Source organism: Dreissena polymorpha, chromosome 5, assembly GCF_020536995.1.
Source record: "Dreissena polymorpha isolate Duluth1 chromosome 5, UMN_Dpol_1.0, whole genome shotgun sequence".
Lineage (NCBI taxonomy): Eukaryota > Metazoa > Mollusca > Bivalvia > Myida > Dreissenidae > Dreissena > Dreissena polymorpha.
The window spans coordinates 52,270,020-52,285,243 of NC_068359.1; the positions used below are offsets into that span (position 1 = coordinate 52,270,020).

The 15,224-nt window shown below is 33.3% G+C and overlaps 2 protein-coding genes across 2 annotated transcripts; one reads left to right on the plus strand and one right to left on the minus strand.

Moving 5' to 3' along the window:
- The first annotated feature begins 6,387 nt into the window (after window positions 1-6,387).
- LOC127831223 (52 kDa repressor of the inhibitor of the protein kinase-like) lies at window positions 6,388-7,990 on the plus strand. Its single transcript, XM_052356209.1, has 4 exons — window positions 6,388-6,518; window positions 6,865-7,002; window positions 7,707-7,758; window positions 7,961-7,990. The coding sequence occupies exons 1-4, from the start codon at window positions 6,403-6,405 to the stop codon at window positions 7,988-7,990; spliced, it is 336 nt and encodes a 111-aa protein (XP_052212169.1). The 5' UTR covers window positions 6,388-6,402.
- A 1,035-nt stretch (window positions 7,991-9,025) lies between these two features.
- LOC127832045 (uncharacterized) lies at window positions 9,026-13,376 on the minus strand. Its single transcript, XM_052357190.1, has 8 exons — window positions 13,125-13,376; window positions 12,835-12,938; window positions 12,457-12,576; window positions 12,192-12,268; window positions 11,537-11,804; window positions 10,493-10,632; window positions 10,148-10,342; window positions 9,026-9,585 (listed from the first exon to the last, which is right to left on the minus strand). Exons 1-8 carry the CDS (start codon window positions 13,296-13,298, stop codon window positions 9,362-9,364), a joined length of 1,302 nt encoding a protein of 433 aa, XP_052213150.1. The 5' UTR covers window positions 13,299-13,376; the 3' UTR covers window positions 9,026-9,361.
- Between the last annotated feature and the right edge of the window lie 1,848 nt (window positions 13,377-15,224).

A 15,224-nucleotide genomic window follows, 5' to 3' on the forward strand; every position in this document is an offset into this window, starting at 1 on the left:
AACTAAATACTGTATAGATGTCAGCCAGCTAAATCACAATAATTATAAGTGCTTAATACCTATACATGTACATTTTAAACATTTAAAAAATCTAATACTTAACATATAACGTATTTAGCGGGTACCGGTAAAAAAACTCCGTCATTTCGTAGTCCTATAAAGATTGTATGGTAGTGTACGGAACAACATAATTAAAAACAGCATTCTCATTTGACCACAACGGGGTTAAATAATCTTTCCGAAAAATACAAATAATACAGAGTTTTAATTTAGAATTCTATATATTTATAACTCTGTTAACTTATAAAGATATTTCAATATACATGCATAGACAGTTGACCGTGATTTTCAAGAATCTTTAAATAATTTTAATTAATTGATAATTTATGGTTAATAACCTTTCATATAATTTTACATAATTACCTTTTTGATAATAAACAACAAACGATGAATGTTTTGACACCCATTATATTTGAAGTATGCAAAACCGAAAAATATCAAGAGGGTCCGCTATACATTTGTATACGCTGTTTCATCATAAAATTAACACCCTTTCTGTGTTATAATCAAGAGCTGAAATCGTAAATTTATTAAGCTTCATTAATACTTAGCTTTATGGATATGTCTCTAGAACAAAATATTTCAATATATTTCATAAAAAATATAATAATCATGGCAAAGGAAATTCAATGGCCGGTATCTAAACAAAAGCATAATCGCTAAGACCGTAGCATCAGTTCAGTGCGTTAGGAACGCGCGCTACATTTTCCCGCCTTCATTCCTTAATTACTTTCGTTTTTAAACAATTTTTTTTTCTATCGTATACAGAATTCTATTCTCCTAAGCAAGATGTTATTTTTAAAACTGAACTCCAAATATAAACGCTACAAATCGGTATAAAGTACGAACATGTCAACCGTAAATCTAAATTCTAAAACTCCAAAACGGTATGTTATTTGCAAAAGTTAAAGTTATAACTCGCCGGGCTGCCGAAATCAGAAGAAAAACTTAATATATATTGATGTATCTGAAAACAACGTTACGTAAGCTTTCTAATGATATATAATTTGTCAAAATCGGCCTAGAAATGAAACTATAATTTAACAAAATACGTGAGTGGGTACATCAAATTTATAACCTCGGCGCTTCGATAAAAGATCTATAGTTACGACACGGTTACGTGACTTAGACACAACAAGATATTTGGCGTAACGGTCCCGTTTCTTATCCGTGTAATCTAGAATCCGTGCTGATACAAATCGAAACAAAATGGTACTTAGAGAAAGCTACTCGGTTCATGAGTGGAAAATAGCATTGAATGATTGTAATTTCATCATTTAATTCTAGTTTAAGTAAAAGTGTTAGGTTATTATAATTTTTCTTTGGTTTGTTGCCAAGTTGATTTTCCTTTATATTGTCTTCAAGGGTAAAATTACCTCATTGTCGGTGTCACAATTAATAACTTTATTGCACCAGTGGTGCGGGAAATGATTGCATGCTATTGCATTACAAGCCATAAATAATCTTTTCATCGATTATGCTTTACAATATTGCTTTTAACAAGAAAAAAAATTACTAAGCATGTTGTATCGATCAAGTTCTACGTGATTTCCTCTTAAATTAGAAATATTTATAATTATATTGTATGCATTGAAAGGGACAAGTTTATGCACAGTTCAAATTGTACATGTTTTCGCATGGCTTTAATGTCAATAAGAAACATGAGATTTGTTAAAGTACATATTTTATTGATTAGAACCAATCAAACAAGACGTGTCACCTACAGATAGGCCATGGTACGTGATTGAACACAGACACAGAGCATATTCATTTATGGTTGTGTTGCGTTTGTTAGTATTTAATGAAATTAAAGTTTAACGCTCGTGACCTTTGAACTACGGACGGATATGCGTCATGTGAACCACTACTGTCATTTGGGTTTCTTTAACTGCTTGATAGATGACGAAAATAAAGTACAGCCAAGCTGTTATATAGTCACGTTTAACTTTTGTATTATGAAGATAACGTTTAGGGAATATAGTTGTTGGTTGCAAATGGCCTCCCACTTTGAAATCATAAATATGTATACATTTTCTTTACAAGCTTATGATGTTGTTTCAAATAAGACTGTAAAACAACTCATTTAATTTATGGCAAAGCAGTGGCAAGTGAATGAAGCTGAAAATCTCAAATAATTAAAATATCTCTCCCTGCCATGTTTAAATATCCGTTGTTTCTAAGGCTTGTTAAATTATTGGTGTAAACAACAATATTCAAACAATTAACGTACGCATGACACACTTTGTTCACATTCTAAACGGTATACGTTCAGTTCACATAAAACCCTTTTAGCGATCCTTAAAGACATGAATTTATTTGTCGATCAGAAATAAAAACAATCTACAAATAGTAACAAAACTGACAGATTTGGTAATCTTAACCCTCACCATCCCCAACTGATGAATAAGTATCATCAAATTAACAGGGGACATCACTCGTGATTACGCAAAAAAAAGTTACCTTAGTTTGGGAAACGTCTTTTTGCGCTGATGAAATAGAAAATAACAGTAAGCGATCGGAATCCAGACCGATCAACCCAACAAGCTTTGCGCAATACGTAATATTGGTCAATGCGGTTCTTATTCGTTCGTCTGTATACATTGTTGAAGTTAAGCAAATATCGGTGAAATCGGATATGACATTTATTAATCAAATTCAGAAATGACATATATAGAATCTTTGATTAGTATGCATTAATATAAAAAAAAGCAAACTAATTAATTATCACCACATGGTATATGCATATTTTCAATAAAACATTTCTATATAGACAGTTATCCATAAACTTTAAAATTTACTCTACTTTCGGTTTAATTTTACTTTCGGCTTCACCCTACTTTAGGTTTCATTCTACTTTCGGATTCACTGTACTTTCGTTTTCAAAGTTTCATGTTTAATTCGTATAACAAAGATTTAGTCCACGTACTCACACTCGAATGGATCATATTTTATTACATTCATAAATTAAACACACATGTGTTTACATCCAAAATCTTATTTTTGTACAAGGTTAATTTAAATGTGTCCTTACAAAACCACGACCCGTCTTCATTTGCGGGTTTTCCCACATCAATCATAATGGCACGTTTTTTCGCGACAATATACATATATTGTTTCTCACTCTTTAAGTTTTCGATTATGATCACAAACGAAAAAAAAGCTTCCAGAAAATTAAATATAGTGTATAACATATAATCGATCATAATTGTATAACCACTAAGACAATTATTGCATAAACTGCTCACCCACTTTAATCATAATTGCAAAATATGATGTTTTTTTCACTAAAAACATTATTGCATGTAACTGCTATAAACCACCACATACGTTTAAAGAAGGTAAATTCGTAAATTTTCGATGATTTTAATTTAGTTAAATAACAGATGAGATACATTTATTTAACATAAAAATACAAATTAAACTTTCTCATAATTCAATATTTAAACATATAAAAAAATAAACAGTTTCCAAAATATAAAACTAACGTAACAAAAAAGGAGCGGCACATATCCAATTAATAGGTTCATATTGCCAACGTATGTAACCGGTACACTGATATCGAACACGTCTATGGTTTACAATAAAACAATATGCTTTTAATATATTACAGTAGTGGAGTGGTCCGGAATTCCCATGCTGTATATTCCACAATAATTAGGCCAGTCATTAATGTGCTGATTCGATTGTACACGTATTTAAGTTAAATCCGAATGTCAATAAATTATATCGGCCTCGTAATGGGCATGTACCCGTGATAAATAAACGACTAACATGCCAATGGATTTGCTTCATTGACTATTTACACGGACTGGGGTTAGTACGCGGAATAATAAAACGACAAAAAAGATGAAAGTTCGTGTAACCATCAGCTTGTCTTTTATTTCATTTGAAGGCATGTGAACATTTATCGATACAACACAATACAATACAAAATACTAAAAATAAAACATATCTAAGCTGTTTGGAACGGTTTATGAAAAGTTAAATGTAATACATTGTATGGGAAAATTGCTCCAGATATGGAAACATCTCATGTACGTATCTCGAATCAACGTACGAAATGTGACATAAACTTAATTATAGATAAGTTACCAGTCTTAAACATATTTTCGAGACTTACATGCAACTAAATTTTTTTAAGCAAACATTTACAGTGCTTTCTGAAGATGTAGCACACACAAAAACAAACGCAATGGAACAAAAGTTGGATATTTTCGTTGTACAGTTTCTCAAACAATGTGAAGCATTTGATTAATAACACGTATTAATTGTATGTTACGCAGTACGCGAATATAACATAATATTGCACAGAGTTGAACATTTATTAATTCTCCGCATTGATTTCATACTGTGTGTAACCAAAGACTAAAAACAGGCGTAATGAACTTAATACTTGATAAATAAACGAAACAGAACGTTTAAAACAGTATTAAGTGTTCATTATATTTTGTATCCATTTCAGAAAATTATATCGATCATAAAATAACGTGTTTACGTTTTGTTAAATGCTTAAGTCATTCATTCTAATGAGTACACATGAACATGTGTATGCAAAAATTGCGGATTCCCGTTATGATGGTCATACAGTCAAACCTGATAACAGCGTTCAGTCATGGGAAATGACCAAAGTGGCCGTTGTCCACAAGTGACCGTTGTTTTCGGATCACACTTTTTAGATGGTTGGTCAGTTGGTAGAATTGCTACGCGTTACCCAACCCAGTCTTTTGCATACAGTGTTAAACAAAGGTTCATCACCGATCACTAAGCATAATAACATTATTAGCTTACATTGAAAATACAGAATAATATCTTATACATGTATACGGTTTTTGCATATGTGACGATAATAGAATATTCAGTGTAAGCTACCGTGGGAAAAACATTAATGTTTATTAAGCAGGAGGTGGAGTTATTGTTGAAAACAAACGTGATTACCACAGCAGCTATCAAAATGAATTTCAAATTTTCAATTGACACTGATTCCATCATTTTCATCATCACCGATCGTCTGATGATCACCAAGCTTTAAAGTATGTCATGAGGACTGAAAACATAAAACATGCATTGAAAATGGTTAAATAAAGTTTTAAAAAACCTGCTCGGCATGAACCAATTTCGGAGTTTTGTTGTCATGATAATGAACTAAGTTCAACACGCGGAACATGAGAAAAGGTCATCGAACGATGCTGAAGCGGATGTTTCATTGTTGGTTTTGTCACTGTTAATATTTTGATATTTCCATTTCAAAGGCCGAAACGTCGTTCAATCTGTTAACCTTTCCTGGGAAAACCGGCGATGCTATTATGTTACATGCGATTTTTGTGGTGTTGCTTCTGTTACATTTGCTTTGATTGATTGAATTACACAGGAGGTCAGCTTCTATGTCTAAAATCTTTCCCGGAAAACCGCTGGAGATGAAAAACAATACAATATTCTAAGTCAGATAATAACATACTTGCAGTAACTTACCTTTGACGATGATATGTTACGACGTATTAGTATGCATCAGTTCGTAAGGTATGTGATAATCAAAATAATTTTTGATTCTAGTGACGTTGCTTTTGTGTTGTTTTTACATACGCCATATGAACATTCATCTGTGCTAGATCAGAAATGCGAGGATGAAGGCCCTTATAATGCGTACCTTGAGATTCAATACCCATATATGGTGACCATAATAAGTGGAATAAGTTATGCCTTAAGCGAGCTTTTTGCATCACCGACCAGACCCTAGAGACCCCAGGCTCGACCGTCATAATACTTGTTTATCTAAAAAGTCTATAATAAACATAATTAAGTACAATTCAATATGAACTATGAAATATGAAATGAACTGTCGATAAGTACCTGGTCGTATCTTTCGGCAGCTTCTAAATGTTCTAATCTGAAACCCGTTCACCGGCCAGCGGCTGACCTGTATCAAAAAGTGCATTTGAAGTGTACCGGCAGTTTTGTATATGAAGAGTAGCAGTATAAGAAGGAACTTTGCAAAAAGGCCATTATGTTCGAACATCTAGTGTTAGACAATGAATCACGAAAACAGCATGGTGTTCGTCGTTTAAGATTAAATTTTATTTTAGGAAAACAATTAATAATTATGTTTATAACGAGCCCTTTAACGTCACATGATGTGAATTATGGAACAATGGGCGGAGATTTTATAAATACTAGAAAAAGATCTAGTGCAAAATAAATCTTCGTTTGAATCAAACGCGCATTCACTTAAGAACGGTCAAAACTTAGTGGAGTGCAAACGTTAAATAGTTTCATATAGGGTATGTAAGTCTCGTTTACTTTCAATTTCGCTTTTGAACTTCCGGGTACATCAACTATAGCATTGAAATGGTGTATTGCTTTGCCATTCATTGTGTGCACAGGACTGGGGGCAATGGAACATGTAGTCTGTTCAGGTTCCCCATAAACCCAAAGGAGAAGAAGAAATGGGTTGATAGATGCAGGTATAGTGATTTTGTTTGCACAATCACAAACCAGTTTGTTTACCCTTGACGAGTGTGAACGCTTTCGGATATGATACGTTTCGGATTGTTTACGCCAACTTTTTTGTTTACATTCATTAAACATTTATATTTGTAGAGTACCGGTAAGTATCAAGTTTAAAGCATATGTTTTGAATCATAGACGGCTAAGTTTATTTAGTGAATTGATTGGTATAACATGTATCCATTAACAAGAAAACACATTTTATGACATTATAATTTGTTTAAAGATTATATCAAATGGAATGTTGCAGATATTATTTACACCAATATCATACGTAATGAAAACGAAATTAATTATTTCCAGACGAGCGGACAGAGCTGTCAACGGGAATGACCGGATATGCAGTTGTCATTTTGTAGATGGCAAGAAAGAAAATGGCCCAACCATTTTTGATTACCAGAAGAAAGATCTACATTTCCCAGAAATGAACACACCTAAAAGGTAAATTACTAAAATTATATACGGAACAAAATATTGTTAAAGTACTAAAATTATATACGGAACAAAATATTGTTCAAGTTAACTTTCTGTTTTTATTATGTCCCCCACCACTATAGTTGGGGACATATTGTTTTTGCCCTGTCTGTTGGTTGGTTGGTTGGTCTGTTGGTTGGTTTGCGCCAACTTTATCATTTTGCAATAACTTTTGCTATATTGAAGATAGCAACTTGATATTTGGCATGCATGTGTATCTCATGGAGTTGCACATTTTGAATGGTGAAAGGTCAAGGTCATCCTTCAAGGTCAAAGATATAGCTTTAAAGCGGCGCAAAAGGGGACATAGTGTTTCCGACAAACACATATCTTGTTTTAAATATCATAGTAAAAAGTGTAGAATATTTATGATAACATGTTATACTTTGTTGTTGTTTTTTAACATAAGCAATTAATTTTTTATTTAACAGTTTAAATTTGAGTAAAGAATTTGTAGTAGAATGTACTAAGTATATGTTCATAAAAAACAGTATTAAATCATGGTTCACATTGACCATTCAATGGTGCTGATCCCAGATGTCCTTATTTTATGTTTATAGTTGGTATTCTCAATTTCTGTTATAAAAGAAGTGGATAATAACAATAATTTCTCTTCTGATAAGGTTTCTTCAGTTTCAGTTTTTGCTATATTAATTATTTTCTTACAACAGATGCAAAAGGCCGAAGTTGAAGGAAAGGGAAGATGTGAAAGAAAGCATACCAGTAGATGTTACTACAAGTGGTTTTTTTTTTACAAATTTTCTAATCTGAGTCCTGGGACTCAATAACTGGCAAATCTATGAGCCCCAGAAATGAAAGAATGAGTCCAATGATTAAACGATATTATTTTTTCAGAAATTTCAATGCATTTTTTGGACTCACATAATTCGAAAATTTGCATCTCTAGAGGTTTTTGTGATTACAGGATGCAGGACTTGGGTGTAAAAATCACTGATTTACATTCAATATACAGCAACATTTTAATAATAAAAGTTTTCATAAATTTTTTATTTGCAGTTCAAGAGTTAGAAAGGGAGATAGCCCGTCTAGAGGGTGAACTTGGCCGCATGAAATTGCGCCCATCCAAAATGTCGGTTCAGGACATTATTGGTGACAATGATAAGGTATTTGTTTGTATACTTGTAAAATGTACTCAATGAAAAAATACATAACAAAATATATCATTCATTCTGGATATAATACAAGTTTCTTTTTTTGTAATTGTTGTTCCATTTGCAATTCGGTACAATCCATCATTTCGATACTGTGCACAAGTATATGAATGACTTATTATGCCCCCAGTAGGGTGGCATATAGCAGTTGAACTGTCCGTCAGTCAGTATGTCAGTCTGTCCGACCTTCCGAAGAAAAAAAACTTAAACGTTGCCCATAACTTTTGCAATATTGAAGATAGCAACTTGATATTTGGCATGCATGTGTATCTTATGAAGCTGCACATTTTGAGTGGTGGAAGTTCAAGGTCAAGGTCATCCTTCATGGTCAAAGGTAAAAAATAAATAAAATATTTCAAAGCGGCACAGTAGGGGTCATTGTGTTTCTGATGAACACATCTCTTGTATACTTATAAGTGTATACATATAAGCTAATTGCTTTTCTTTTTAAGTTGGAACATATAGAATAATTATATCACTGAATCCGAATGATTTTTTGTTACACAAAATATGGAATAAAGTCAGTGGAGTACAAATGTAATGTTTATTGTATTAAAAAGCTTTATTTGTATATCATATCTAATCCTTTTTATTTCCTACCACAGTTAAAACATTGCTCACTCACAACTCAATATGTTCATGTCACACTGTTTTATTTCAGATGCTGCTATACACATCTTTTCCTGTCGATGTCTTCCAAGTCCTGGTGGGTGTTCTGAAGAGGTTAGCTCCTTTCAACTACTATGCTGGCTGGACTGTTACCTGCTTCAGCCTAGAGGATCAACTATTAATCACCCTTATGAAATTACGTCTGTTGGGGGACATAAAAACAACATTCTGCTGAAAATGTAGAATTAAAGAATATCTGTACTGTCACAAAATGGTTCAGTTATCTTTATATAAACAATATATAAATAACCAACTAATTGGTAGTACATGTATTAACATATTTCTTCAAAGGGGCCTTTTCACAGATTTTGGCACGTGTTGAAGTTTGCCATTCAATGCTTTAACATTGATAAATGTAAACTTTGGATCTAAAAAGCTCCAGTTACAAAAAGATGAATAAAAACAAAAGGTGTAGTCCTCAACTGGGGTCGAACCACTGACCCCTGGAGTCCTGGAGTAATAACATCTCAGATTTAATGTAACCTTTATTCGTATAGTGATGGTAAAAAGCTCGAAAAATAAAAATCAATCATTTTTGACAGATTGACCGACCACAAATGATCCTTTGCTATTCTGATCACTTGCAAGTCTTTATTTGTCCACACAACAAGATCGCATGTATTAGTTCCCGTTATGTGTAGCTGTCCTTGAATCTGATGCCAGTAGTTGTGGGCTTGCTTGAGGGAAAGCCGTCCATCAGAAGATTGATCTGAAATGAGTATGCATCCATGTGTAAGAAGGCAATTGTCACCTAGTAGCAGGAATTTCAATTGAAGCACAATCATGCATTTTTATGCTTTTGATTTTAAAATTGATGGTCTTTTGACTCCTGCAAATAATCTACATAGCATCATTTTGACACAAATGTAACAAAGAAACTAACTTCAAAATATATTTCTTATCATACAATTATTGTTTGCATAGTATTTCATTTTAGTATATGCAAAACAACATTTACAGACTATATAAAAATTATTCAGGAACAGATAACTTCATTTTTTGACCCCTGATTATTTTATTTGACCCCCGAAAAAGTCAAGCATGGGGTAATTTGACTCCTGGTTTACACAAATCTATTGAAATCCCTGTAGTAGTGTTATATACATAAAGAGATTGTAAAAGCAAGACCATCTTTTACATCACACTGATTTTAATTATAGGAATGGATGTAATTGCACGCTGTATGCAAAATGGGTAATTGATGCATATTTTTTAATTGTTTATACTATAAATGCATTACAACATTGAAAATGTAGAAATAATAGTTTTACCTAGGTAGAAATCCTTGATAGATGAACACGCCTCCTGGATAGTCATGTCTCTGGCAGTGTAGGGGCACTTTACTTCTATGATGTCTGCACTACATGTTGCTTGTCCATGTTGTTGATGAACTAAACCCCTAAACACGCCTTCGACAAAACCATCTGGTGATGCACCCAAGACACCAGACTCATGCAGCCAAATTCCTGTAATAAAATGATAGAACATAAGATATGACCTTAAAAATTACTTTTATTACAAAGCATAACTGCATTAACAGCAGAATAAGCACATTATGAAATTCTATTACAACTAAAGATCAATTCAAACTTATAAAAAACACATTTTTCACTTGCCTGTCGGGCGTACAGCGACTCCTCCAACCTTACAGTATTCAGCTATGCACACCTGCTCATGTGTTACCCCCCACTGCACAGGTGCCCTTTTTTCCAGGTTATACGCGCTCAGAAGTCTTTTTTTCAAGGACACTGTCAGTCTTGAAAAACATATACAAACACTTATTTATCTTGTATGTTTATTTACATTAAACAACAGTATAAGTAACGCTCGATTGGTCATTGTCGGCTCGGGTACTACTTACATGTACCCTGGGTACTCTTAAGTATACATATATGTAAATATACTTAAAAATACCCAGGCTATTTTAGACTGTACCCGAGTTGTTTTCCTGCCCAAAATCTGATGTCGTCATAAATGCTACTGATACCGTTAAACGATATTGTTTATCTTAAACAAACTTCTCTTCAATTAACCCATTCATGTCTAGCGTCCTGAAAACAGGACATTGCAAACAGCGTAAACCCAGATGAGACGCCGCATGATGCGGCGTCTCATCTGGGCCTACGCTGTTTGCTTAATATATAGAAATAAATATACTTAACATCCCTAATTTTGGAAATAAATTGATCCAACTTAGAAGGATGGGAGAGTCCACTAGGAATAAATGGGTTTAGAAAAACACTACATCACCATGCTTTTTGAGTATGAGTTTCGATGATATATAGGCCATTTAACAGAAAATAGGCACTTATGTTAACATAATTAATTTAACAAAAATAGTCAACAACGACCGATTTAGCGTTCAAATTCCCGGGTATGTTTAAGTATATTTACTGTACCCGGGGTACATGCAAGTATACTTAAGAGTACCCGGGGTACATGTAAGTAGTATCCGAGCCGACAATGACCAATCGAGCATAAGTAACTGCAATGCATTAAAAACATGGCAGAAAAAGTAAAGCAAGTCTATTTTTTAATGTCGAGAAACATATATCAGAAGTTCATATTGACCACTTAGTTTAAATTTATATTAACTCACCTAAAATGAAGACATGTGCGTCATATATATTAAAATTATAGCAATATGTACTAGCACTTACTTTTTTTTGTCAAACGCTGACAAGATATGTCCAAAGTTAGAGGCGGTAAATCTCAACTTGCGAACAGCTGCCCATAAGGCATTTTCCCTCTGTCCAATAGTTACTGCAGCTGTTTGGTTGACCTTTTCGTGCGACACCAGCAACTGTCGTCTCAGCCATGTGCGGGGGTCCTCAGCTCCCAGATATTCAGGATGGATCATCAAGTCATCCAGGAGAGGCACTGGTACATCCGGTGTCTGTGGCTCCTCTGCCATAATCCAATGCAGAGCTTTAAACATAAAAAAGAACAGGTCAAATATTAGCAAAAGACCATTAAAATAATGCTCATGTTTTTTTTTAAATAAACAAGACCATGTAGTATTGATAATTTTTGACATACCAAGGATTTTTTGGAATTATTATTTATAAGTCATACTATCACAACTACATAATTGCCAATGAGATAGCTTAATAAGTAATATCTCACTATTTGTACAGCATAATTTTTTTACGTGAAAATTATTGCTTAACATATACATATATATTCAAACGCTTTAAAGCACATACCTGAAATACTCATACTAACTGGAACCGCTCAACAGTAACCAAAAATGCTAACAGGAAAAAATCATGATAACAGGAACAAAACATTCTAACAGGGACCACTTATGCGAACCTGTAAAGCGACCCAACTGTCCAAGTTGTTTATAAATAAAAGTTCTGTCATCATCTGAGACAGATCTGTTTAGAGCCCTGAGTAACGAGTAAAAAAAGGTACATTGCATTAAAAAATAATTATGAAAACAATTATTCTCATGAGTTAATGAATAGATCTAGGATGGTTCGAAAAAGAATTATATACAGTACACAATTTTATTATTTCAAAATAATAGCTTTGAGATGACATTTTTTAATCATTTTAAAATTCTTTTGCTCTTTACCTGTATCCAGGCTGATTTGGTGGATACATTTCAGCCATCGTCACAGTTTTCTTGGGTGGTGCGGATTTCGGACGCTTGATCCAGGAACACTTAATGTCAGTTTTGCTCGCTCTCTTGTATCTGTATCATGAATTAATTTAATAACAACTTTTAAAAGCTTTAATACATACAAGACATAATTAATACTTATAGTAACACATAAGCATTTGCCTCTACATTCCCTGTGAGGATATTTGTGTTTATTATGAAAAACTTACAAATGTAATTGTTAGCTGAAAAAAGTATCATGAATAGTAAACAGATAATTATTTTCTCTGAGTATATTTACAGCATGTTTAAAACATAAACAATACAAATATATGTAATTTTATGCATTACCCAAACAGTAAAGCAGCAGCCACATGATGACATTTGAATTCCCTCATTGGACACTGACACGTCGATGATTGTATCACGCCATTGTCCTCTGGTTCAAGGTGAATCTAATGAAAAATATAGAACAAAATCAGAATGAGAAAATAAAAAGTGTTAAAACCATTACGAGTACGATTAGCATTTTACTTTGCCATAGTAATTCGGATGTATATAACTAACCTACTCCTATAAATATGAGGTCGATTTACATAAGCGGGGTAGCTTACGTCTAATTATTTGGACTAATAACTAACCGTAACATTGTATGATGTATTTTTCATCGAAGCCTGGACGCTGGCACGGATTACACGCAGTTCGTCCATAAAGAATTTCAATACCCTGTCGCTTTCAACCGATGCTTCACTCTTTCGACTTAATTTAACGTGCGATTCAACGTAGTTAGACCAGTACATTATTGATATAGCCATTCTGATTTTTTGTATGTACCCGGAAGTTGGAGATCTCGTGAAATATCGGTGGTCACATGACGAGACTTACATACCCTATTGAAAGTATTTTTGTAACTATTCACTGGCAATTAATAAAATCTAAATTACATCTGCAAGAATAAGAAATCCATCGGATTTAACAAAGTAAATGTCACAAGACTGGATTAATTGTAAACACAGCCCCTAACCACCAGCAACCTGATAACTTTAGTCAAATATACATGTCTAAACAAAATTATACATTGTTTTGCTTCTTCAGATCTTTGTTATATTTGATATTTGTTGAGTTTTAGACGGCACACAACATCCTCGCAATAAAGACGCTTTCCTGCACAGTAAATAATAAAGTAATCCACCGACTACCAAGCCAGCCGTGACCGTTGTTCCCACTATCAAAGGCAGGAAAGCTGTAACAACGCAAAATATAGTTTCGTATATGATTAAAGGCAAATCCATGATACAATTTTGCAAAACTATTTTCAAACAATAGGATTTTTAAAAAATCTGCTTTAAAATTAAGAATTATTATGTTTTGCTTAACTGTATTTTAAAAACCGTCACTGCATGTTCAAATACCATTCAAATGTTAATAACACTTGCACCATAATAGTTTTAAAACATTTTGATAGAAAATGCTAACTTTAATGAGTGGAGTATTATGTCCAAGTGAGCATTGTTTTAATTCTTACACTAATACAACATATTTATGTGAATTTAAAACTTGTTTTTCAAAATGAGATAGTACAGTAAAATTGTGGCACAAATGGCAAATTGTTTATGTGTGAAACAGATATAGTGTTATATCAATATAAAGAAGTGAAACTGCCCACCAGCATGGGACTGAAAACGCTGAATAATTTTAGTATCTGTTTTAAATGCGTGAAGCAATCATGCTCTAAAACATCTGCCTGACAATAGTTATATAGTTTACGAAACCGGAATATGAATAATGAGTATTTCCCACAATACAAACAAACACTACGACCAAAACACGAAATTAAATTCGAGTCCCCGACTTAGAATATATTTGTGTACAAATTCTTTTAAAGAACGAGGACACACCAGATTGCCATGAGCATATGAGCAATACGCAAATAACATCTTTATGAACATCATTGAGATTGTTGTTGAAAACTAGCATGTACATCGAACTGATCAGTTATCAATAAAACATATTCTTGCAGAAAAGTAAGCCAACCTAGTTCAGGAAAGATATTACGCAAACTAACGAGTACTGCAATTTATTTGTACTCATTCTTCGATTTCAGAGAACCTGATTGGAGTAAAATAACACCGTGTTATGATGAACAAAATGCAATTTGTTTTTGATTTGTTTTTAATAGAAAGGGGTGTTTTAATTGTCATTGATATTGTTTGACAATAATGTTTATTCACATGGGTCTGTGTGTTTTGTGATCATTTCTTGGCTATGTGTGACCCGACTTTTTATCCTGTTAATGTATAATATGTTGATGCACGTATTGCGCTGCATTGTATAAGCATTCGGCCATTTGCCTTAAATATAACTTGTGTGTTTTTCTCTAAAATATTAAACAGTAGTGCTATACTTAATGATTCCACAGAATCACGGTGGTTCTCTAAACATAGGATGATCGTAACCAACAGGAGAAAATCAATATAAGTTTTGAAGTAAATGTTCGTCATTTGTTTCATGCTACTGCTTTCTACACGATCTCTATGCCGGGAAACCACATTCGAAAAATCCTCTTGGGATCCTAAGTCGGCGGAGTGTGTTATTTTCATATTGTTATCAGTAAAAGATTGATAACATTTTATAAACAGTGGCCGTAGAAGAAACATGTTTCTATTTCAAAACTTAGTGTATTTGTTCCTATCACTAACAATCTCCGCTATGCAAAATATTGTTACTGATCTAAAATGAAA

Excerpts from the sequence above, each read along its gene's own strand:
- LOC127831223 (XM_052356209.1), top strand. The coding sequence starts at position 6,403 with ATGGTGTATTGCTTTGCCATTCATTGTGTGCACAGGACTGGGGGCAAT. Across the intron at positions 6,519-6,864 it reads AAATGGGTTGATAGATGCAG|ACGAGCGGACAGAGCTGTCA; the intron begins GTATAGTGATTT and ends AATTATTTCCAG. Across the intron at positions 7,759-7,960 it reads ATGTGAAAGAAAGCATACCA|GATGCAGGACTTGGGTGTAA; the intron begins GTAGATGTTACT and ends TTGTGATTACAG.
- LOC127832045 (XM_052357190.1), bottom strand. The coding sequence starts at position 13,298 with ATGGCTATATCAATAATGTACTGGTCTAACTACGTTGAATCGCACGTT. Across the intron at positions 12,577-12,834 it reads GCTGCTGCTTTACTGTTTGG|ATACAAGAGAGCGAGCAAAA; the intron begins GTAATGCATAAA and ends TTCATGATACAG. Across the intron at positions 10,633-11,536 it reads TCAGCGTTTGACAAAAAAAA|ACTGACAGTGTCCTTGAAAA; the intron begins GTAAGTGCTAGT and ends ATGTTTTTCAAG.